The 26172-nt window shown below is 36.7% G+C and overlaps 1 protein-coding gene and 1 long non-coding RNA gene across 6 annotated transcripts in view; one reads left to right on the forward strand and one right to left on the reverse strand.

Moving 5' to 3' along the window:
• Nucleotides 1-26172, forward strand: part of ADGRG6 (adhesion G protein-coupled receptor G6) — a 132024-nt gene that overhangs the window by 77480 nt on the left and 28372 nt on the right. For all 5 annotated transcript variants that reach the window (XM_031680004.2, XM_072965946.1, XM_072965947.1 and 2 more), the window contains 12 exons: nucleotides 1455-1540; nucleotides 4320-4372; nucleotides 5361-5423; nucleotides 8717-8859; nucleotides 11665-11776; nucleotides 13215-13279; nucleotides 13857-14067; nucleotides 15150-15321; nucleotides 16645-16785; nucleotides 18903-19022; nucleotides 20633-20678; nucleotides 22139-22245. In XM_031680004.2, coding sequence (XP_031535864.2) covers nucleotides 1455-1540; nucleotides 4320-4372; nucleotides 5361-5423; nucleotides 8717-8859; nucleotides 11665-11776; nucleotides 13215-13279; nucleotides 13857-14067; nucleotides 15150-15321; nucleotides 16645-16785; nucleotides 18903-19022; nucleotides 20633-20678; nucleotides 22139-22245 — 1319 coding nt within the window. The remainder of the gene's footprint in view (nucleotides 1-1454; nucleotides 1541-4319; nucleotides 4373-5360; nucleotides 5424-8716; nucleotides 8860-11664; nucleotides 11777-13214; nucleotides 13280-13856; nucleotides 14068-15149; nucleotides 15322-16644; nucleotides 16786-18902; nucleotides 19023-20632; nucleotides 20679-22138; nucleotides 22246-26172) is intronic.
• LOC140697745 (uncharacterized) lies at nucleotides 20898-24648 on the reverse strand. The gene is made up of 3 exons (XR_012075054.1): nucleotides 24553-24648; nucleotides 22098-22397; nucleotides 20898-21700 (listed from the first exon to the last, which is right to left on the reverse strand). It is a non-coding gene; the product is annotated as an uncharacterized lncRNA (long non-coding RNA).

Below are 26172 nucleotides of genomic sequence, written 5' to 3' on the forward strand. Positions count from 1 at the left end.
GTCAGTCTAGAATCTTGGACTTCTGCAACTTGAATTAACTCTCAGTCATTCAGAATGTCTGTGACTTGATAGGATGAGATCTATGTTTGATATGATGAGATTTACAGTGGAAAAAGCTTTCTTTCTTTTTTTTTTTTTGATTTGAATTATTATTTAAGTATATTCCTGTAATTATTTTTCATTCAGAATATTTTTAAAGGAACATAAAATGAAAATCATTAAAATACATGAAGAGTTTTAGAGGCTGGAATAACATAGTATGCATAAATTAAACTAAATATCCTTGAATTTGTACCAACTTTATATACTTATAATTACATGTGGGAATGGTGATTTTTTTTTCTACTTTTTAGCGTGAATTTCTGACCCTTATAGTGGAAAAACATTCCTTTAGGAGTGTGACTGGAATTTGCATTTTGGTAGATTTGGGAGTTCCCAGAGGCATACTTTTGTACTTTAATCTACTGCCTCCCCCAAATCTTCATTAAATCCATTCTCCATTGTTATTTATTACATATTTCTACATTTTCTATGCATATTTTATTTAAGACCAAACTTAAGCATGAAGAAAGATGACTGACAATAATGCAGAATCAATTTTTTTTCTCTTCTCTCTATAACCTACCATACTTTAAGAGTCTTTTTCTCATTAGCTACTTCTACTGAGGTGTCCTGTAACACATCTAGAGAGATTTAGCAAATGCTGGCTGATCAGTTTGATTTTCATTTAAAATATATGTGTGTGTATTTCTACAGCAGACTGCTTTAAACGTTGTGCCCTCTCCTCTCCAAAAAACAGAATCTCTTTCTGACATGGGGTTTTCTTTTAAAAGCAAGTGAGTCCAGTTAAAATTCCACCTGAAAATATATTCTTTCTTTTCTCCCCCTTTACTTTCATACAAATGACTACATTTATGGAATTTTTATTTAAAAGTCTGGTGAAATCCAACCCAATAACTTAGTAGAAGTAAATGTTTTAGTGAGGAGGGGAAGGAGGAAAGAGAGCAAGGGGCCTGGGCCATAAATATGTGATGCCTGGTCTTTTCCAAATTAAGTTCTGCCCATCACCTTACCCAGGTTTTCACATCCCAAACTATCATTCTTCACAATGTATGAAAAAAGGATAATCTTTTGCTACAAGAAATAAAATTGTACATGAAATAAATCACCACTTTTTGGACAGTAGATCGAAATCTATACAACTGAAAAATACGAAGAAACATGCAGGTGATAATTTAGGAGCAATGGATTATCTGTAAGAGTGAACTCAATGATAAATATTTCTAAAAAGTTGCAGTCGTCAATGAGAGTGAAGTTAAAATATCTTAGATATTTTTGTACCTATATAGAAGGTGTTTCTTTAAAATTGTACAAAATTATGTCACTGTAAATGTAAGTTAAGTGCATGACTGTAAAATACAATTAATGGACTAAATCCTATTTCCAATGGACAGATGGAATCGTTTATAGGATTTCCATAGTGATTCAAAACATCCTTCGTCACCCTGAGGTAAAAGTACAGAGCAAGGTAGCAGAGTGGGTAAGTGAACTGTAAAATTTCTTCTTTGGCTTTAAACCTTTAATCTCTGGAAATCTGGAAAAGACTCTACTGTCTAATGGAATCCACAGATCATACTGAAATGTAGATAGTGTTCATTATAAGTATAAAAATAGATATATAAGTGTGATGTTGTACTTTGCACAGAAGGAGAGGTTCATGGAATAAAGGACAAAAATTGAGCCAAATGGACTATTATGTCAAATAGTAAAAGTGTCACACAAATGGAAAAGTATTTTGGGACGGATCTTTATTGCTATATCCATACATTTTCAGCACTGTTTTAAAAAATATATTTCTTTCTTTCTTTTTTAATACACTCTTTTTTGTGGGTGTGGAAGGGGTAATTAGGTTTATTTGTTTATTTTTTAATGGAGATACTGGGGATTGAACCCAGGACCCCATGCACGCTAGGCATGTACTCTACCACTGAGCTATACCCTCCCCCTAAAAATATATTTCATTTTTTAAAATTTAATTGAGTGCTTGATTCAAAACCCAAAAAGTACAAAAAGATGTATCATGAATATTTTCCACCCATCCCTGACACCCATCTCCCTGGAGACCCATCTATCTGCTTGGAAGTCACTGTTAGTTTTTCAAGAATTTGTTTGTGCATATACAATAAAATAAGACTGTACATTATTATTTTTTTCATTTTTACATTAAAAGTAGCATATTTTACACACCATTCTACACTATACTTATTTTTGTTATTTCCAGATTTGCAGCATCAGTACAAAGTGATCTCCCTTATCTTTTTTTTTGTTTTTTTTTCTTACTTATCTTTTTTTTTTTTTAACCCAGTGCACAGTGTTCTGTTATGCAGTTCTCTAGTCATTTATTTAACAAGTTTTCTATTGTTGGATGTTTAGGTTATAATTTATTTAACCAGTATTCTTTTGGTGAAAATTTTGGTAATACCCAATTTTAAAAACAGACTTAGCATTTTATTTTCTTACATTTCTTACAAATACAATTTAAGGAATTTTTTTCATTTTCTTCTTCTCTATAACAATATCAAAAATGGAATTTTCCATAGGTTTCTATTCTTTCTATTATTTTATAGCATGTTGTGGGACATTGTGCTATCTTTTTTATATAGTGTTATTACAGTTCAGGCAATTTTTGTGAAAAAAGTCATTTGGATATACATTCTGAAGTAAGAAAAAATGTCCTTGGTATGGTGACAAAAGAAAGTTGAGCCATGCACTGAGAAGTAGTGATGACAATACTTTAAAATACATATTTGAAGAATGATAGGAAGACATAGTCTTATTTTTAAAGACAATACCCTTTACAACAAGTTGACCACAGGAAGCAAAAGTATGTAATTAACAGTGCTGTTACAGAGTTGGGGGTGGGGGGAGTAAAATTCTCTAATAGAAATCAAAGAAAAATGCTACTATTGGAATAACACATTAACTTTAGTAATCAGTTCAAACACTAGGAGATGCATTTAATTTCTAAATGGAAAGAAGGATTTACTGAATGAGTATAATTTTGCATCCCAGTTTTTGCCCAGCATTGTTCTTTCTACTTTTTTAAAGTCAGAATATCTTCAAAAGATAAAATTCTTTATTTTCATTCTCAAATGAACTACTTCTAATGTTATTAATTCTGTAAATTAGCATTCACTAGAGAGTCTGTGCTTTGAGCAAGGTATAATTCTACATTTATATTTATTTTATGCATGGTTTTCAACATAACATCATTCTCATCTGAAGCTAAACTTTAATGGACACTTTTCCCTTAAGCTGTAAGATACCAAAGCACATGTTTGATAACAGAGAAATATAAGTGGTGTCCCTGATTCATATTATTACTATTTATAATTTAAAAATAATTTAATGCTTCTTGCCAGAATTTCTTATAATTTGCATTTAATTTTAAAAATACATACAAAGAAGGCTAAATGTGTGTATGAAACAAGACCTAAAAAACTCGTTGGAGGTGATTATATAAATAAGAGAATTTCGTGTCAATAAAGAAATCGTGTTTTTTGATTGTATTGTACAAAACACTGTGGAAAGTTTTTATTTACATTGAAGGGAATTCATTGCTTCATTAAAAAGTCTGGAGCTGAGACCCATAAGGATTGTCAAATGATCACATAATAATTATAAATAACACAGTTCCCCATAATGTTGAACTTACTTTTGTTTGTTTTTTTAAATTCTATTTTGTTAATTTATAATTTTTCTTACTACTAATATTCTTATGGGATGATAATTACTAGAAAAACATGTGTTATTACACCTCAGTGCATAATATTCCAAGAATATAGAAGGTGTGTATTGTGCTAATCTTTTCTATGCACACTTTTACAACTAATTTCTTAGCGTTATTGCTAATTTGAAGGCCCATTACAGGCAAAGCCCTGTATAACATGGGCCAGAGAGGAAAGTATTGTGTTTCCAGATGGACTTGGGTTCCCATCAGGGATCTACTACTTCTTAGCTGCAGCCTGGGCCAAGCTATTTCATCACTGTGAAGCTCAGATTCTTCATGCAATGGGTGCAGGGACATTGCGGATAATACCTATCTCGTTAGTTGTTGTGAGAATGAAAGAAAAAACATTTGTTAAGTTCTTGGCATAAAGCAATCCAGCAACTGTTATCTGTACCTTTCTTTTACTCCTCTAGCTCTTTGGAATTTTCCCAGGGTCTTATTCCAATAACAGTTTATGGGAGAGAAGAAGCTGGATTCAATTTTTTTTTTAAGTGTTACTCAAACTCACCCTTTTCCATTGTATTTTCAGCTCAATTCAACCTTCCAGAATTGGAACTACACGGTTTATGTGGTTAACATCAGGTAAATGATAGAATGGATTACTTGAGAAATAAAGAGTAGTGTCTAATTTAATACTCTTCTCCCTCTCCTGATGGTTATACCCACACACACGTACACACAAGTACAGATGTACACACACCATGTTCATAATCTTTCTAAAACAACTCTTTGTTATGTAATTTCTTGGCACAAAATTTTTCAGTAGTTTAAAAAGATTTTTGATTATAGATCCCATTCATTTTTTTTAAATTTAGCTTGTACTCCCAAAATATACTTGTGGTTTTAAGTAAATTATATATATATGCATATGTGTGTATATGTGTATATTATATAACCAATATGTTGTGTGTTATAACGTATCATAAATTAAAAGGATAATTAAATATAAATAGAAGTTCTGTTAGTTGGGATCATCTAGAGCACCCCCTGAATTGCATGCACCCCAGTTTGGAGACTGTTGTTCTACAAGATAAGACATGTACAGTCTGATTATAACTAGCTTTTCAATTATCTCTCTGTCTTTTCTATTTAAATATTCCACTAACTCTCTAGCAGATAGTGTCATCCACCTGTCTTCCTCTGTACCTTGTTTTTACAATTTTTTCTTGAATGAGTTTCTAAAGTGTAGTTGATGAACCCTGAACATATGTTCTGTGAACTCAAGAGATGTAATAACATGGAAAAAGGGATCAAGTGGTCAAATTAGCTCAGAAGCTGCATTATTAGATGCACTGAAGCAGGCGTCTGTACAGCAGAACCTCTCAGGTTCTTTTGTGTGCTGATAGGTGTTGTGAATCTCGAAAAGAAAGTGAAGGCACGTGGTTGCCCAGCTGTATCTGGCCGAAGAGCCATTTTGTCTCAGGGATATGAAAGAACTAGAACCTCAGAACACACCTGCAAATACTGACCCAGAGCGTCCTTTCTGCCTCTTTCTCTCACCTCCTCAAATTTTGTTGTTGACCCTGTGGCAGAGGAAGTTGATAATGAATATGTATATTTGTGTTTATAGTTTTCACCTGAGCACGGGAGAGGACAAGATTAAAGTGAGGAGAAGCATCGTGAATGATCAGAGGTAACGCCCACGAAGTCTCCCAGAAAATGTCACACCCTTTCTCTTGCTCTCTGTTTTGACTGTCTGTAGAGAAATGAAATCAGTGAGATTGGAGAGAAACATTTCAATCCAATAACATGTTTAAATTATTTCTTTAGCCCTAGTGCATGGTCTTTTTTTCTTGTAGTTAAAACTGTAATGTAGCAGACTGAGTACAAGTGTACATCTGATAAAAATAATTCAGAAGTAGAACATTTATTATCTTAGTAATTCCAGTTTCTTTGTAGTAACCAATTATCTCTTATTTGAAGTTTCAAAGAGAATGTCAAAAAAATAATGTTTTATTTTAAGTGAGGTAGTTATGTACAATACGTCTAGTAATATGGATAATAGGTTCTGAAATATGAGCATTCAAAGCAATCAGCTAATTTTCTGAAGTCTTCATTTTAAAATTTGTATCAAAGTTGTGACTTAAGCAGGCAGGTAATTTAATGGGTATGTTCACCATATGTCATCAGTTGGCATATAAAGGCTAAAGTTCAGGGTGCTATGTAGTGAAAAACAATGTAAACCCCTAGATGAAATAAATTTAGTTGTGTTCAGGTATATTGCATCTCCATAGATAAAAAAAAATTGAAAAGCAAAAGTTTATATGTCTTACTCAGTTTCAGTTGAGTGAATTGAGTTATATATTTACTACCATAATAATGGAATATAATTCTTTCCAGGTGATATATTCTTGCTATGAGAAGATAATAATAAAATTTCATATAACAGCTGACCAGAGAGTTTTCTTCTTATTTTTTTCTTTTTCTATTCAGCATTAGAAAAACACATTTTTAAGGTTATATTTGAAGTTTATGATTTCTGTATATATTCAACAGACTGGATTGGGCCATCTGATTAGGGAAAATTGTTTTTACTTTCTGGAATTGTTCCTTTTCCTTTATGAGTTGAAGAACAGGAATGTTTTTGTTATATTTTAACACTGTACTCTTGATGGTAACAGGACTGTTCTCTATTTCGTCAAATAATGTCTTCTCCAATCTTTACTGCTAGACCACGTTGAGCCTTGAATAATGGATCTGGCAATAATCTGGGTTTGTTTGTTGGACACTTTGTCTAGCAATTGGGGAAGCCCCATTTCAGGTTATCTCCATTAGTGTACCCTCTTCAGAGGGCTCAGACTCAGATTCTAATAATGTAGTTTTGTAAGAACAATCAAGTAACATATTTCTTGGAAATATAAAGTATATTAAACCAATGCCCCTGGAAGCATCATCATCATCATTAGACTCTTCCTCATAGCACCTCCTGACATTTGCACAGCACTTATGATTGCAGGCGCTTTCACGTTCACTGGCTCATTCACTTCCCTTTCTGAATCACCCCCCTGACATAGGTGAGGCAGGTAACCTCCTGCCCTTTCAACCAGGGACAAAAGTAAGACCCAGTGAATTGCCCAAGATCAGCCAGCCCATGTGAGAAGCCAGGATTTCTGACCTCTTGCTCCCAGCTATGGTCTCACTTACTGTGATTCTTCTACTCCCTGACAGGACTGAAATCAGTCATCATGAGTGTATATCAGCACCTTAGAAACTCTTGTTTGCGGGACATGTAAATTCTTGGACTCTCAGTTTCCTGTCTGTGAAACTGTTGGGTAGAATGAACTTAGTGTCTGTGAGGAAATCTACACATTTGGTTTTCCTTTGGTCTGAACTCCTGGCAGTGGCTAACGTTTGTTCTTATTGTCTCTACCTCCACGTCTTTCTGCTCCCTATTGTCCTTCTGCTTCCTGATGGACCTTTATAGTCTCTCACAGCTTTTCTCAAAACCATAGTCCACTAGTCTTACACTCTTTTCCCCAACCTTTCTCTCAATTGGATTGTAACGCTTACCGCAGACCTGGCTTTAGAGAATGCTATCATGCTCTATCGCCCAGACAGACAGGAAACCAAAGCCCAGAGACGGTTTATTCAAATAAAGAATGATTGATGGTAACAACAGATAGAACTGGGTTTTGCAGAACCGTAAAATAGTTTCGGTTTCCAGGATGGGAGAGGAAAACAACACAGATAAGAACTGAGAAAACGCCTGGTCATTCTTGAATTGCTGAATCTGGGTACTCAGTAACTTCCACAGTACGTTGTACTGTGTTCTCAGTATTCAAGGGGAGTGAAAGATCACATTCCCAACCATAAGTTCTTAGTTACTAGAGTGGCGAAGCTTAGCTTCCAACAATAATTTAATCAAGAGATACTATTATTATAGGCCATTTAAAAAATTAAGATATCACAGTTCACCATTATATTGCCATGTATGCTTGTCACATCCTGAAATATGGCTTTACATACGAACATTAAACAGTAAATCATTTTAGAGATAAATAGCTTTTCAGAGTGAATTATTAAAATTGTAGGGTACATTGTTCTTGAGATCAGCACAGATATTTAAAAAACAGGACCATTTAAAAATTTCACCTAACCTTGAATAGTAAATATTTCATTACTCTTTTTTTAAGCACGATAAATATGTTAATACTCTGTTTCTTTTATATTGATACCCACAGTATTTCATAAATAAAATATACCACTACCTCTCCACTGAGGACTTAATAGTTATTTGAGAAACACTACCATTTTGACTTTGGCATCTTTTGATTTCTGCTCTTGACTACAGAACAGAAAGTTACATTACTTCCAATTGTAGAAACAAAGTTTTGTTGGAGCTTTTTAGGATATGTCTCTGCTTCCCATAGAGATAATTTCTTTTTAAAGATGTGCAAGCTCAGACAGTCTATAAACTTTTTCAGTAATATGCTGGCCAATCACCCAAAGTACTAGTAAATACTTCATGGAGATAGGAAATCATTTATCACATTCTGGAGAAATTGTAATATATTTGTAAACAATAACACTCAGTAATCTCAAAAGTTAAATGTTTTATCAGATTAGTTGAAATTCTAATTTTTCTTTAAAAACTTTATTTTTGGCTATAAAGAAATAATGTAGAATTAACCACAAATATGACCCTTTCTTGCATGTATGCAATAAAGTATTAAAGTATTTTTCAAAAGAAGTGGGATGGTATTGATAATACACACAATATCCCATAAAATCTCTTCATATTGGGATTCTTTTACATTACAATTTGTGCAGCGGCAGAAATCAGAGTGCCTTGGCATGTTTCCTCAGTCTCAACACTTTGTGTTCATCCTCTTAACCACGATATCCAAATGTTCTGTTTTTTCCACCAAAAATACAACCAATCAGTCAACAATGCCAACAACAATTCTATCTGAATTGATTTCCTAGGTTGGTGATTTGGGCCCTTCTGGTTTACAATGCTACCGACAATCCCAGTTTAGAAGGAAGAACCATTCAGCAGAAGCTCTTAAGGAATAATGAGTCTCTGGATGAGGGCTTGAGGCTACAGACAGTGAGTGTGAGGCAGCTGGGTAAGTGCCTTTGACTTCTTGTAGTATGTATTTTACATGACTTCATACTCAGGTGTAATTGAAACAACAACAAAAGTATTCTTCCTTTGTGTTTGCTTATTTAAAGCAATTTTTTTTCTGTTGATAAAATTCATCCTATTGGTGACGTTGTAACACATGGGTGACACAGTTAGGATAAAGATATCAACTTGATACCTATGAATCCAAGGGGATGAAAGAGGCAGACAAAAGTTTATACTGTATTTTAGGACGTATTATGAAAATACTAGGAATATGAACAAAAAATGCCAAGATAACCTTGACCAGAATTGACTTCACTTTAGGAACAAAAAGAGTTGGTATGTATATGTGTATGTGGGAACTCTAATGAGGTAAATCTTACAAAAGGCAATTTCTTGTTATAAAACATCCTCCTCTCTTATGTCCTCTACGTCTGTTAATGATACCACCATCTTTGCAAGAATGGGCCAGAAATCTGGGAGTTATCTGGGACCTAGATTCAGTTCTCACTTAAACACCGTTCACATCGTGAGCCCCAGCCACAAGTGTGGTACTGCCAGCCCTTCCTCAGACGTGCCGTGCTCTTTTTTGCCTCCTCCCTGTGTCTTTGCCCAGCTGCTCTTCTCTCCTCTCACTGTCCACCGATTATCACCTCTGTAGTATTAAGGACAGCCCCAAGTCACCTCTTCTGTGAAGCCTTTCCTGATGTCATCATGTACAAATAGATATCACTGCCTTTGAGCCTCCACTTCGTGCTGTTTCCACATCCCTAGAGCACCGTACACATTACAAGGCCATTGAATTTGACTGGGCTTGTTTGTGTTCTTACATATACTTTCTTTAAACAGGGATTTCCTCCGGTTTGAGAACATGTCTTACTTTTCTCCAGCACCTTCCCTTCCCACCTCCTCCCAACAACTAGCACATTCCCCAGCACTTAAATACCTGAACAAATAAATGAATGAGGCTAGAAGGGAATATTTGAGAAACGTAAATGATCAAAAATATGGATAACTAAAAGTAAAGTTACTGTACTAATGTTATGACGACCGTTGATTAGGTACGTTAGTAGAGATCACAAGAAAAGAAGACTTTGACCCTTCTCCCTCTGTACACAGGCAGAAGGTTGAAGTGGGGGCAGTGGGTATTCCTCAACCTTAAAGACGGGATTATGACTGAAACCAGAATCACGGTGTAATAAAGGAGCAGGCATCGTTGCTTCTGTGAGGAACCACCCATCTCTAATGCATCAACGTACAATTACAGTTGCCCTCCTCCCCACATTTCCACAGGTTCTGCTCTGTAGATTCAACCAACCTTGGATGGAAAATACTTGGGGGAAAAATTCAGAAAGTTTCAGAAAGCAGAACTTGAATTTGCTACGCCTGGTCAACTATTTACCTAACATTTACATTGTATTCATAGCTATTACATTGTATTTGGCATGATAAGTAATCTAGAGATGACATAAAGTATACAAGAGGATATGCGTAGGTTATTGCAAATTCTGCACCATTTTCTACAAGGGACATGAGCTTCCTGGGATTTTGGTATCCCCTGTGTGTTTGTGTGTGTGTAGGGGTTGTGTTCCTGGAACCAGTCCCTCCAGGACACTGAGGAGTGGCTACACAAAGAATTCAGAGGGTAAATAATGCAAATCATCATCATCATTAACAATAACATTTTCTGAGCCTCTGTAGGAAAATGCTTGCTATCTTAATAAACAGAGCTCCTTGTGGATGATCAGAGTACAAACGCTGCCCTTTCACACATTGGGGTCTCCACAAAGAAGTGTCTTGATGAAGGGTGTTTGTATATGACAGAGAATCCCCACGTGGACCAGCCTTATCTCTCTCCTCAGAGGCTGAGGACTCTCAGCACAGCGCTCTCGGCATACTGAGCCATGTGATTTGTACCACTTAATTTAAATTCTACACTCTATTGTTTCTCTACAAGTGGGTCTATGAAGAAAAGTTTATACCAATTGGGAAAGAAAAGGTCAAACCCTGACAATTTAAAGCTCAGAATGTTGAAGGGAAAGTCATTTAAATGTTCAGTTGGTGACTACAGTACTGGTTCCCAGTAGTCTTAGTGTAATTCACTGTTTTCCAGAACTGAAATACAAGATTTTGTTGTTGCTGTTGGTAAGAGTATTTTTATTTTGATATTTTTAAAATGCAAAATCAGAGTCATTTATGTCATGACACTTGCCCAGAGAATTTTCAAATGACAAATGGGATGATTTGAAGATGAAGGCGTGCGTGTGTAAGCCGTGCGGCTCAGGCCCGCCGGTGCCTTTTCCCCATCCCCTCAGCAAACTTTCAGGCAGAAGACACTTTTGGAGCAGCTGGAAAAATTGTCTATAAAATACGCTGGCAACTTAATGACAGTACTACTGAGGCACTATTTTATGGACTTCCTCTTTGAAAAAGATTAAATTACATTTTTAATTTTTCAAGGCTTTTTATTTATGTAGTGTTTATTTTTTGAATAAACCCCTATTTTACTAATTTTATCTGCTAATGGCTTACATTAGAATGATACTGTATGTTTCCTGTTTATACTCACATAGGTGTTTTTTTATTTGATAGTTTTGTAAGGTGTAATTTTGAATATGAAATGTACTTAATGTTTATTTTTTCTAACTTCTGAATTTTTGCAAATTCTGAACATAGAAAACTAGTATTTTTGTATTACATGAAATAAATAATCTAATTACCAACATCATTGTTTTGCTCTCATCTTGCACCTCTCATTTCAAAAAATAGATGACTATTTCTCACGCTGGGTTTCATCTTCACACAGGTATATGTCTTGCTGATGAGGACCCCAAAGGCTATAAATGGCCAGTCATCCAGCCTTCTGTATACAACACTCCCTGTCCAGGGAAGCCGGGCTTCTTTGCTTCACGAACATGGTAATACTTCCATTGACTCTTTTTTTCTTTTAGTCTTTTATTGAAATATAGTTGATTTACATTGACTCCGACCATCAAACTCCAGCTGCTTTCCCAGGGTTACACGTGCTGCACCATAGTTCCTGTGTGGTGTATAGTAATTAGAAAGAAGAGTGGGAGTCTCTGTGTGTGCCAGATCATATACACCATGGGGGGGTACAAATGAGGCAGGTAGGTTCAAGAAAAACCCTTTTTTTCTCTCCAAGCAACATGCTATTTTAGCTCTCTCCAAAAAAAGATGGAAAAATTTGGAACCCAGAGGGTGGCTCCTTCCTAGAGCAAAGCACCTTGTGTATTGGTGAGCCGAGCCGAGCCAGCTCACAGCCTTGGAACGTGCACCTGAAATTCTGAGCCTTTTTAACTCTCTGTGGAGGGGTTATTGTTGGAGGCGGAAAGAGGCAGCGAAGAGAGAAAAAGACAGGAGCCGGGTTAGGGCAGTCTGCTAGTGGACACTGTCAGGGGGTCGATTTTCTGTGGATGGGTAACGAAACCTCAGAGACAGGTTTGACCGCAGGGGCTTCACTGAATAGCAGGTCACGTCCAGGTCTTCACCCTCCACCCCACCTTCCATTGGAGTTTTCTTACCGGGAATTTCAGATACTCAAAGTGTCCAGGTGGAAATACTGTGCCCTGACTGCTGTGACCGACACGTGGTGGAGCAGAAGGAAGGGGCTTTAGAGCCTTGCTGATCGGGTTTGAAGTGTGGCCCTACCTGTTCCTAGCTGTGAGACCTTGGAAAATTCCTCGATTTATCTATTTCCTCATCTGTATAAGACAGGTTATAATCTGCCTTATACAGATATGTGAAATCCAAAGGGAGATTTTATCTGGAAAGTTCTTTTAGCAGAACCTGATTCACATTACCAAATACGCTTTTTTTTTTTAACATTTTTTATTGAGTTATAGTCATTTTACAATGTTGTGTCAAATTCCAGTATAGAGCACAATTTTTCAGTTATACATGAACATACATATATTCATTGTCACGTTTTTTTTTTGCTGTCAGCTACCACAAGATCTTGAATATATTTCCCTGTGCTATATACAGTGTCATCTTGTTTGTCTATTCTATATATGCCTGTCAGTATCTACAAATTTTGAAATCCCAGTCTGTCCCTTCCTACCCCCACTAAATGTGCTTTTAACCTTAGGAACCTGATGCAGCCTAGGTTAGGTTAGGGGCTTTTGCTAACATTTTGTTTCCCTGATACATGAGTCTGATTTTTTTTCCAATAAGAATTTTTAATATGAGTTTTATTTCAATGCATTATAGTTTTATTTTCAGGTGAAACTTATCTAGACACCAGGGCAAATTCTAAAACTTACTGTTAAACTAATTTTGTCAGCTGTAATGTCATTTATGCCAAATATTTAAAATACCTTTTTTTCTGTTTCATAGTTACCAGGACCCTGCTAACACATCTGTTGCCTACTGGGGGACTCCTGATGTCTCCAACTGCTCAAGTAAGTGAGAGATTTTTCTTCAGTTCTCAAAGGCAAAATGAGATGACCTCAGGCTTCACAGTTTTCATCTTCAGACACGGCCTCCTGCTCTGTGATACCATTGTCATGTTAAAAGCTAATCAAGTGATTGTTTCACTTACTAAAGGTAGAAAATACTCTTTTTCCTCATTCTGACTTTTCTGTTCCATTCATTCTATAATAGATTAAAAATAGTAAGAAATTTGGAGAAGATAGTATATAAATTGAGATTCGTACCGGTGTTCTATAGTTTTGTATTTTTTAATCGCTCATTTAGTGATTCTGGGGGCATCGCTCTTAGAACTATATGGGAATATTGGTCTTTCCAAGTTATTTACCTGAGTTGCTTACAAGTGCAGTTTGTCTTACGAAAGAGAGAAGTTAGTTTCTTTGTATAAAGAAATACTGTTGTCCTGTGAAAACTGCGATAAGTGGTACACACAGGAAACCTGGTTTGCTGCTTTAAAGTGAAGTGAAGTGTCATACTATGTTTTGGGTCCCTGTAAATGCTCAAAATACACCAGTAAAACTGTGTGTTGTTTCTTCTGCCATTTTTTAGGGGAAGCAAATGAAGTTGCCAATCAGATTTTAAACTTAACTGGTGATGGGCAGACCTTAAGCTCAGCCAATATTACCAGCATCGTAGAACAGGTCAAAAGGATTGTAAATAAAGAAGAAAACATTGATATCACGCTTGGCTCAACTTTAATGAATATATTTTCTAATATCTTAACCAGTCCAGACAGTGACTTGCTCGAGTCTTCTTCTGAGTAAGTTTTTTTTTTTCTTCTCTTTCTGGAGGGTAAAACTTATTGAATACATGTGTTGTTATATAATTTCTCACAGATCTGACTGCTTGGTGCCCAGTTTTCATAATTTAAATCCCTAGAGGATCCACTGACATTTCCCAAGATCATTCACAAAGTGAATTTCAAATTTTTTTTTTAAAGAAAATAATTTACAAATTGATTAGGATTGTTTGTAGGACCAGATAATATAAATAGTCCCAGAAAGATATAATTGGTATTTCATTTTTCACCTGGAAAGTGTCAACTGGTATTAATTCAAAAGCTAAACAAACTATTACATATACATAAATTTATGCCACTTCTTTTTGCTTGCAAAGGAGAGACTTAGCAAATGTTGAACCCACATCTTTTAGACATAACTCGGTCTATGTAGGCCAGTATCCTATGGACTGTGACACAGAATTGCCACGGCTCTGTGACTGTTGTATTTCTGAAATGAAAGTGCCTGGGACAGGTGAAATATGCCTACTTTTATGCAAATCAGTTTGTATCCAGTTGTTTCATTTAACATGTTAGAATTGGGATTTTTAAGTTTTTCTTTCTATTTCCTTCCTTTCAGCGAAGTTCCTTTGTTTTTCAGTCAAGTTTCTTACATTAAAATTTTGTATTTGTTAAAATGTATTCTCTAACTTACCTTATGTACATAAGAATTACAAACTTTTTTCTACAGGGTCTTACAGTTCACAAAAATACTTGTATCTTATTATTTCCTTTGATTCTCACTCAGTTATGAAGTAAGAAGGGTATTTTTCATTTGAGGAAAAAGAGGCTAAAATAGATGAAAAACAGCATTTGTTTAGGATGATTTAATTGTTGATTTTCCTTAAAGCAGATATTTTTTCTTAAGGATGCATTTAACTCTATGGTTCTGTGTTTTAACTGATGTCATTGGGGTTTGGGGTAATTCTGTGGGTATTCATGTTAAGACTGGAAGACTTAAAAGACAATTTTATTTGGTTTGTATTTTGTCCTACAGCAAATCACATGTGTGCAAGTACCTAGAATCTGTTATTTAACAGTGGTATTATTTATCATCTCTTTAGAGCTTTAAAAACAATTGATGAATTGGCCTTCAAGATAGACCTAAATAGCACATCACATGTGAATATCACGACGCGGAATTTGGCTCTTGGAGTATCATCCTTGTCCCCAGGGACCAATGAAGTTTCAAATTTTAGCATTGGTCTTCCAAGCAATAATGAATCATATTTCCAGGTAATAAGGCAGTGGTTTCTTTAATTAATTGAATAAATAAAAATCTCTGATCCCCTACTAGTTACTGCTTCAAGGCGATCTTGGTTTGAGGGGTGGCAGGCAAGTTGGGAAGTTGGCTAAGGTTAACAGTAAGCATGAGGAATGTGGACACAGAGAGGAGGTATACTTTCAGCTTACCTTCTACAAGAGGAGATAGTGGCACTAGGCATTAAGCCGTGAGTGAGTGCCACCGTACTGAGAGTGGGGTGTGGGGATTAGTTCAGTCAGAAGAAAGACCTTTATTAAGGGCCCAAAGATGGGAAGAAACCCATGTTTACCGGTGATTCTCAGACTACATTATAATGCCCTGAAGGACTTACCAAAAACGCATGGCTGGGTCCCATCCCCATAGATTCCAATTAGGAGGTCCTAAGTGGATCTCCAAAATTTTCACCTTTAACGAATTCCCAGATATTGCCAATACTGCTGGTCTGAGGATTGCACTTTGAGAAAATGTAGAAAGCCAGGAATGGCAGACGATGGTGAGGCTGCACGTGAAGGCTGGGGCCAGATTGATGGAGAAGCTCTTTGACCTGCCCAAGTAACACTTGAGCAAATAATTTTTAAATTCCTACTATGTGCTAGAAAGTATTAGCCATGTGGGCAAATGGAAGGATTGAAACATGCTTGACATGGGAGAACATATTAGTGGTATATTATGCTTCTTAACTGTGGAGATAAGCCAAGATAAAATATTTAAAAATCTGTATATAAGGAAGTACTTTTTTTCTGCTTTGGACCAGAGGCTCTTTTGGTTAATTTTGTTTCACACTGTAAGAGTGAAAACATGGTCAGCCTCAGTCTCATTCCAAGTCCATTGCAAGGAAACTTTCTTCGGCCTCATCTGTGGGTTCAGGAAAAATGATACTCAAGAATGTTCATAAAACTTCAGCTGCTTCCTCTCTGCAGAAATATTCATTCTCAGCAATCAAATTAATGCCAGTCTTTTTTTTTTTTTTTTGGTCGTTATTTTTTCACAATGTTTTTTGAGAAAAGCTCAAGATCTTCTAAGTGTAAATCTAATTCGTGTATTTGACAATGTTAACTTATTTATAGATTTCTCAATTTGCTTTAGCTAAAGTCAGTGCATTTCCTGTTTTGCCATATTTGCAAAACTCGAAAGAGATCCAGCCTTGGTCTGTACGGGATTCAGCCTCAAGAGCAGTGACTTCGGTGGAGGTGGAAGGTCCTGGCCGACTTGAAGCTTGTAGCTGTTCTGTGCATTGAAGTTATCATTGCAGTTTAAATGTGCTTACTTGACCAATCTCTGTGTGTATGTGACAGATGGCTTTTGAGAGTGGACAAATGGACCCACTGGCTTCTGTAATTTTGCCACCAAATTTACTTGAGAACTTAAGTCAAGAAGATTCTGTATTAGTTAAAAGAGCACAATTTACTTTCTTCAATAAAACTGGACTTTTCCAGGTAAGTGTTCATTAACTTACTATTTTTCAATCCCAAGTTGAGTTTCCTTGTTCAAAAGTAAAGATACTACTTCAGACTTCTTGAAAACATTTCAAGAGGTATAGAAAAATTAATCTACTGTCTTTTCAAAAATGAAAATTTCAACATAACTTTTATTTCAGATAATTATATGCTTATTAATAGGGCATGCTCATTTAAGTTTTTAAAATAAATCATATTACATTAAGACTTGAATGATAGAATTAGAGATGGAATTTGTGGAGAGGTTATTATTTATTATTTCTTTTGTTAAGTATTTTATCAACAGCAATTTAGATCTTCAGGGTTAAAGAAATTGTGTACCAAAGGAAAGTTTTTTTTGTTTTTTAATTCATCAGGGCGCACTGTTTACATAGAAAGCAGCATTCTTGGCTTTAATCAGTTTTCCCATTAGTATTTCAAATGACCTCTGGCCTTCCCACATCCCCAGGTTAGGGTGTCATTGTGCTGAGTGCATACTGTCATTTTTATTGGCATCATTTCTAGATGCTAGAAAGGCCACTGCCAACAAACACTGGTGACCTCTGGTTGCCTTTGAAAGTATAATTTGCTTAGAGCAGTTTCACTTAGCTTCTTCAATAAAAGTTATCAGTTAAACTGAAGATACCTGAGTGTACCAGACAGTGTAGTCGGTGTAAGAGAAAACAGCAAGTTTCAAAGCCAGTAGTAATGTCTTTAATAGACCTGTGCTTTATGTCTTGTTAGAGGAATGGCAAAGGAGACCACAGGGAAGTAAAAGGAATACCATGAAATCATTTACAGTAATTAACTCAAAAAATTAAAAGTTTTATCAGCAAATGCTTTCGGAACAAGCTATATAAAATTTGGGGGTAGATTAGGGATGTAATTGCATGCAGTTACTCTGAAGGATATAATAGCTTTGAACACATAAAACTGTATTTGTTAACAATTTTGAGCTTTATAACAATGTCACAGTTAAAAATAATATGAAAAATGCAGTAAGTGTACGACAGTGTGAACAGTGCGGGGTCCGCTGAGGGGAGAGGCTGAGCCCAGTGGGAGGGGTGGGGAGGGGTCTTAGCTTTGGAAGAATCTGTCGCTGTTTCCTTTTGAGGCTCATCTTTTCCATGTGATCATTTCTTTTTGTGGCATCTCCCAGTCAATTCTTAGGAAACATATATTTGGTTTTTAAAGTAAATTTATAGCAGAGTGAAAATAATTTAAGGGTTCTAATGGTATTCCCCTCACACAGGGAACAAAATACGAGTGTTTCTAAGGGAAAGACTGGGTATCCCCCAGCCATAGCCACTTTATTGAGAGAGACCGAGCAAAAGTAATAAAAAGCTTTATTCTGAATGCTGAGAATCATGTAGCATTTAAGAAACCACATAAGCTACTCCAAAACAACTTTTATAAACAGTGATAGAGAGATTTAGGAGGTTCAACAGGAAACATGATGGGAAAGAAAAAGTAGTGATGCTCTCGCAGGAGAGATGGTCTGTTGGTCCCAATCCCTTTGCAACACAGATTCACTGATTTGACTTCCTGCAACCTTATCTCTGAAGTGGAAGCTACAGATGCTGGCAAGTGCACAGTCCGAGATGGTGGGAGTCCTGGCAGGGCTTTAATCCAGGAAAATAGCGTTTAGGTTTAAGTTAGTCAACACTTCAGACTGTTATCACAGACGTGAAAGCTGAATTCTTCTTTTTCACACCATATTTCCTTGGTACTTCTCTAAAGGAAAACCACTTCATCAATTTTTTTGCGATAGGGAAATGATCTAATTGTTTCACAGCTTTTTATGAGTGGATATGATTTGTGGGTTTACATTGTTTCAGATGTTAACTGGCGGGCATCGGCCATGGCAATTAAGAAAGGAGTTTTATGAACATCGCCTCACAGCACTGGTTCATAGTGTTCCCTCAATGTATTTAATATAATAAGGGAAATAGCACAGCTCTTTCAGGAGAGCTAGAAATTTGATCTTATAAACAGGATGTTCTGTAACTGAAGATCTTAAGTATTAAAAAGTGCTGTCAGTTTGCTTGCTTTGGCGTATCAAAACAAAATAAAAGTGTGTACTTCTGGTGAATACACATTTTTTTTTTCTTTAAAAGGATGTGGAAAATAAGAAAGACACCTTAGTGAGTTATGTGATGGCATGCAGTATTGGGAACATCACTCTCCAGGATCTGAAGGATCCTGTTCGAATTAGAATCAAACATACAAGAACTCAGGTAAGAAAAAACTACTAATAGCCATGGAACAGAGGCAGACTATTTCAGAGAATTGTGGGGACTTTTTTTTTTTTACATGATTAGAAATAACTGGTACTTTTGGAGGGGGCAGTTTTCCCCAAGGAGGGGGCCAGCTAGTTGGGTGGTCTAATGTCACAGCAAATGGTGGCGGTGGGGCAGTGTTGGGTGGGAGGAGTCAGTCTTAGCTAGGACTCAGTCGTCTGAAGGAGAGTAAGAGTGAAGGAAAGAGCCACTATTTTTAAGAAACGACATACATTCCTTGAAATAACTTAGACGTAGATGCATTGCACGATTGCGCCATTAAAGGTTTTGGTTGCTGTTTTAAAGTCAAAGATTACTGAAGCAGAGGGGAAAAGGGAGCAACAGGAGAGAGTTAACTTATTTTTTGAGAGGTTAGCAGCGGTCTAAAATCCTGGCAAATGTTCCTTTTTTTTTATTTCATCGCCTTGCTATCATTTGTTTATTTGATAAAATTGCGTGAGGGTTCTTATTGTCTTAGGTGGCCCAGCCACAGTTTTCCCCTGCTTTATGGAGGGTCCCAGGCATGACTGTACCATTAGGAAGGCAGGAAGGCGGGCGGGAAGTGAGCTGGCTGATAAGGACCAAGGTTTGGAACTGAAATCGTCTAAGAATTAGCTCTGCTTTGTCACACGGCCCTCTGAGACCTCCTTGTTCTACCCTTTGGCCTCCTTTGTTTCAGCTCCTTCATCCATAAAGCATTTTTTTATTGTGGTAAAATATACGTAACATAAAATTTACTATTTTAACCATTTTTAAGTGTATAATTCTGCAGCATTAAGTCCTTTCATATTATTCTGCAACCATCACGACTTCCATCTCCGGGATGGCTTCATACTCCCCAGCTGAACTTATGTCCCATGAAACAACGACTCCCCCCCGCCCCAGCCTCTGGAAATCACCATTCTGCTTCCCGTCTCCATGAATTTGACTACTCTGGGTACCTCGTATAAGTGGAGTCATATACAGTATTTGTCCTTTAGTAACTGGCTTATTTCACTTAACGTGATATTTTCAAGGTGCATCCACATTATAGCGTGTTGGAATTTCCTTCTTATTAAAGTCTGGACAGTAGTCTGTTGCATACACACACACACGCACACACACACTCTCTCACACATTTTGTTTATCCATTCATTCATTGATGGACGCTTTGGCCGCTTCCATCTTTTGGCTGTTGTGAATAATGCGGCTGTGAGCATGGTTATGCAAATACCTCTGGGGTCTCCACGTTCAATTCTTTTGGGCATAAGGAGACTTTTGTAGATGAAGTGAAATTTTAGTGTAAAGAGCTTTGCTAAATGCTGAGAAAGGCATCTTATGATGAGACATAGTGACCTGCAGATAAGTGAGTACCATGATTCCTCTGAGGCTATAGTTGTTTCCATCTGAAGTCTGTGAGAGCAGACCCCCCCAAACTGCCTCCTGTTCTTAGGTCATATTGCCCTGACTGATGATGCTCTGTTTCTTCGTGAAAACTTTAGCATTTTTACTCTTTTCTCATATTCAAATCATATGATTTTTCATTTATTTTAAACACAATTCACATGTTTATTCTTACGTTAATATAGGCAGTGCCTCATCCCATCTGTGCCTTCTGGGATCTGAACAAAAACGGTAAGTTTTAAAATACTGGCTGTCTTAATAACAACTGAATTTTAAACATTGTTAGACACCCGCATTTCCTTTAATTCTATCCCAAATCAGAGTGAGTCACAAGGTAAGTGTGATGACAACTGAGCTGCAAATTTAGGTAGCTAGTTCCTGTAACTTTTTACTCATTACAAAAAGAAATAGGCAGACTTGACCTTTTTTTTAAACAAACCATCTCTGATTTCAGTTATTTATTTGAAAACAGCATGCATTTTTACTGCCACTTTTAGATGAATGTCAGTCACGTTCTTCTAGGACACTTCTGAGGAGATTATTTGATGTCACAGGACATGCATTTTAAAATCCAGCTTCCAGACACAGATTATGGAGGAATCACGTTAGAGGACTATAACTGTAGGAATGGTTATAATGGTTACATGGTCCTTGAAAGAAATGAGCTGCCCCCAAAATGACATTTGACAGTCAAGAGGGAAAGGCATAATGAAGAGGTTCAGTGTGGAGGTGTCTTTGAAGGCAATAGCACGTGGGGAAACGTCCCACCTCTGCCTCTAACGCTCAGCTTCCTTGGGGTTCCGCAGAGGGATTGCAGTGGCCGAATCAAACCAACGCCAGTGCCGGCTGCTCCTCAGAAATGTAGTCTGAAGGTGTCCCAAACCTCTTTTTTTTTTTGATACTCCTTATCTAGCTGGAAAGATTTTTGTTGTTGTTTGGTTTCCAGTTTCAGTTTTGAGAAGATCCTGGTTTACTAGCTACATAGTTAAAAATGATGTCACCTTGTAGTCTTTAAATAGTCTTTCTATATGAGTTGCTCACATTCCATAATGTAACGTAAAAGTCAGATAAGCTGTGTTAAAGGCATTTGTGATCAGCTGTCACTGTGCATGACTGCTGTGTCCATTACAGCATGTTCCAAGGAGGCTGTTCTCGCGAGGCGGGAAAAGGTGTCAATCTCCAGAGATTAGTGTGTAACGTAGTGTGTAACGTATTGGAAAAGGGATATTCTTTTTATGGAAGTTGATTTTAAACTATAATAAATAAATAAATTGAACATCAATGCATTTATGTATGTTAAATATATATTTATATTAAATATATTAAACAAATGTATTTTTATAAATATGTTAAAATATTTACATTAAATAAGTAAAACATATGTTACACTATTAAAATATGTTAAAATGTAAAAATCAAATTTTTGCAGACCCCCTGAGGCTTTTCAGTAGAACGTAGTTGAAAACCACCGCCTAGGTAATCTCTAACTACCCACCTGGCACTAACACTCCGTGACTCCGGGAATTGAAATTATTCTAAGTAATGGCAGCTTTCAAAGTAGTATCCATGTTACAGATAAACTGCAAGGCAGAAGCTATTGAGGCATATTTCCCCAAAGAAGAGATCATCCATTATAGAGAAGGAACTGACCTGCTCTTGTTATCACACTGTTTGTTGACTTCTTTCTACAGAAGGTTCTGGATTTTGGAACACGTCAGGATGTGTCGCACACGGAGATTCGGACGCAAGCGAGACGGTCTGCCTGTGTAACCACCTCACACACTTTGGAGTTCTGATGGTAAGGGAGGAACTTCTAAACTCATTTTGAAATGATGTGATTTTGGAAGGTCTATTTCTTCCTTTGAGGCTGCCTTTTTAGGGTATGTGTTTGGAAAATTTTTTTCTTGATAATTTTCATCTGTACCCTGATCTGGAGTTTTAATGAAGAACCTAATTAGCAGAGATCATATATTAAAAATATGCAAAATAAGTATAGAAAAGAACCGTACTTTTTTTTTTCCTGTGACATTAACAGTAATGATAAATAATCCCAGATACAAGAAAATCACCATAAGACCCTTGAATTAAGAGAGAAGCAGAGAATTAGGGAGACAGAGAGAGGAAGGGAGGGACAGAAAAGTTAGAGGAAGATAATGTTGGGTTTTACTAGCATGGAAGGAAGCTGTGACAAGTTTCATCAGTAATCGTCTTTGTCATCATATGCTGTCACCCAGTGTGCTTGAATGTGACTTTGTACTGGGTGCTGTGCTAGGTGATCTTGTTGTGACCAGAATGACTGCTGTTCCCCTCCAGAGCTCACAGCCTGTGAGGACAGACTAGCGATTGGATAGTGTGGCATCTTCGGGCTGGGGGAGAGATGTTTCTCTCACTGCTGGGCCTTCATTATCCTTCTTCCCTTCGTTACTTCCTGCCTTCTTTTCCTTGGCCCTGGTTGTGTCTCGTTAAGTTTTTTTAATCAAAAATTAGATTGCATCAATAGGTTTTTTCTGCCCACCAAATTTTCAAGAGCCTCCCAACAACCAGCAAACTGTGTGAATTCACCCAGCAACTTCCACCTTTACCTTATGTCTGTTTGTGTTTTTGCAGACACGTTTCTGGTGCAAAGGACACCCTTCAGATCATAACAGATCTGTTTTGGTGTAGTTTCCATAAAGGGATCAAACCATGTTTGCTTTTTAATTGGAGATGGGAGTCATGTGGGCTGGGGCAATAAAGCTTTTCGAATTTGCATCACAGACATCAGGTCATGTCTATCCCATCCCTTAAATCTTCCTGTGGGCCTGGGCGGAAGCAGAGAGGAGCTGTGGGATGTAGTCATTGGCTCATGAATCTACCTGGCCTATGTAAATGGCCGGTGTCACATGGCAACCCTGCAAGTTGTAATTGTCCTGACAATCCTGTGCATAAATGCCTTGGGGGATACGACCAAGTCATTTCAAGTCATTTAAAGAAATGACAATCATAGAAAGTAACTTTTTAACTTTGCTCAAATATTAATATATTCATTTACTGCCAGACCATGAAAATGAACAATTAAGAGATAACATGTTTTCCTTGAATAATTTTTTTAAAAAGAACCTATTTTCTTCCATATTCTCTTTTTTTTGAAAAGTGACAGCATCCTTCTTTCATAAAATGTTTACTCTGCATGGTTACTCATTTAAGAATGTAAGCTTTAGCTTAATTCATTGAATTATTTCAGTTGTTTGTGTGTGTGTTTGAGCATGATTGTGTATGCTGTAAGTCTAATATTAAGATAATGGAACACAGTAACACAGTGTTCAGAGATGATTTATATGTAACCAAAGTTTGGCTTCTCATTACTTTGAATAGTGAATTTCTTCAAATATTGTTTAAATTTTATTATGAATTTGTAATTTTATAGTATTTTTTCTATTGTCGTTTGAATAAATAATTAGTTTTACATGTATATGGATGTATGCACTTTTTAGTGCTATCTTTCCATTTTCCACTGTGGCTGCTTTTATAGGATTATAAACTTCTGGAAGAAAAACTCCAGAGTTTATCTTTTCTGGCGATGTGCCCAGATCCTTTCAGCTTTTCTGGACCGCAAAGACGTTGTTAAGAATCTTTCTTAATGTACAAACTCTTTATTCACTTGAATAAGCTATTCCCAGAGTCTACCTTGCCCCTTGCCACACTCACCATATGAGAAATTAAACAATGTACCCCAGATTCATAATTATACCTTCTAATCCTCAGATGAAGAATTTCATGTCCTTTACTACATTTCTTTGTAGTAAAACTGATTTTCATATTTTTAACATTGGTACATTCCTATGTTGGCTGGTTTAGAGGAACAAATATTTTCATATTCTTCATTCGCTAAAAGTATTAAACAGCATGAGAATTGTGTATAAATGTGTAACTGTAAAAAGTTTTATTTTATTTAATTTACATTTTAAATTGTGGCTTTAATTGTGATTTGCAAGTCTGCTGCCTCATCTAGATGGGAGATACAGGTTTTTCAAGAGGCAATGACAAGTCCTTTGAAGGTTCTCAAGATATTTGTCTGATCTCATCAAATCCTGGAGTAACCAAAATGCTGGTTGCAGTAACCTACCTGTGAATCAAGTGACACTGACTCAAACCCCATCCCATGTGCCTGGGAGTCCCATGTCCTCCTGATGTTTTGAGTGATTCCTAGGAGAGGAGGACAGGAAAGGGCCCCTCTGACCCTGAATCCCCGCATCTGCTGCATTTCATCACATTGTGCATTTCTTGATGTCACAGAGGTGTTGTTAACTGTTCCTTATTGCATCAGCCAAACCCAGAATTGAGTCCCATTTCGAAATTTCACACACATGTTTGCTCATACAGTCACCACTTACTAGAGGCATTTGTGTAAGTAGCAAATTTTACTGACATTTTGGTGAAAATTAAAAAAAATTAACATAGAATGAAAAGCTTATAAAACAATTGTTTTCATAATTTAAGGTGTAAAAGTTTAAACCAGATATTCCTTTTGGAATATGTTCCTTCTCCAAGAAGGCTCCATTTTCAAACATCTGCATATGGTGATGCCTGTCTTCTCCAATTAGGACTGAGTGGTTAGTCTTAACTCAAGATTTATGAGTTCCCATTTAAGGAAGAAAAGAAAGATTTTCCTACCAAGCCTGGACTTTTGCAAGCTGCCTCCCTCTGCACAGTGAAATTAAAACTAAGGCTTCATAATCACATGCTAGAATCTTTCCACTAACAACCACCATTGACATTTTTAAGCGGTGCCTTTTCAGGATCATAAGTACCAAAAAACTATGACCCTCAAACTCTTAGTGACTTCTCATTTATGAAAAAAAAAAAAAAAAAAAAGAAGACCACCCCATCCAGTATATACCAAGATTTGAAATGGCCACAGTAAGAGCCTCCGCATTCCTCTCAGAGTCTCTGGGTGTCTGCCGGCTGAGCCCCGCCCTTCCCGGCAAAGAACTCAGAGTCCACCTGACGGCTTGGCCATGTGGAACACAGTCACCTCCATTTGTACGTGTGTCCCCAGCCCTGCAAATGCTAGGAAAAGGTCTGGTCGTATTATGAAAGGCAATGACCTCCTCTCCAATTTCTGTTGGGGGTTGACGTGGTTCTGCTCTTCAAGTCAAACTGGTGTGCAAAGAGCTTGGGTAAAAAAAAAACGTGTGGATCATGGAGTGATCCACAAGAGTACCATAAATGGAAATTTCAGTACAGTCATACCTCGGAGATATTTTTGTGGGTTCAGTTCCAGACCACTACAGTAAAGTGATAAAGTGATAAAGTGAGTCACACGAAGTTTTTGCTTTCCCAGTGCATATGAAAGTTATGTTTACACTGTACTGTGGTCTATTACATGTGCGATAGCATTATGCCTTTAAAAGAACAATGTAGATGCCTTCATTAAAAATATTTTATTGCTGAAAAATGCTTACCATCCTGCGTTTCAGTGAGTCATAGCAGTAACACCAAAGGTCACTGATCACAGATCGCTGTAACAAATATAATAATAATGAAAAACCTTGAAATACTGCAAGAATTACCAAAATGTGACTCAGAGACCCAAAGAGAGCAAATGCTGTTGGAAAAACGGCTTGACTCACAGTTGTCATAGACTTTCAATTTGTAAAAAACGTAGTATCTGCAAAGTGCAGATAAAGTGAAGCACAATAAAACGAGGTCTGCCCATATTGATTTATGTTGTTGCCCCTAAGAT

Source organism: Vicugna pacos, chromosome 8, assembly GCF_048564905.1.
Source record: "Vicugna pacos chromosome 8, VicPac4, whole genome shotgun sequence".
In the NCBI taxonomy this organism is placed as follows: Eukaryota; Metazoa; Chordata; class Mammalia; order Artiodactyla; family Camelidae; genus Vicugna; species Vicugna pacos.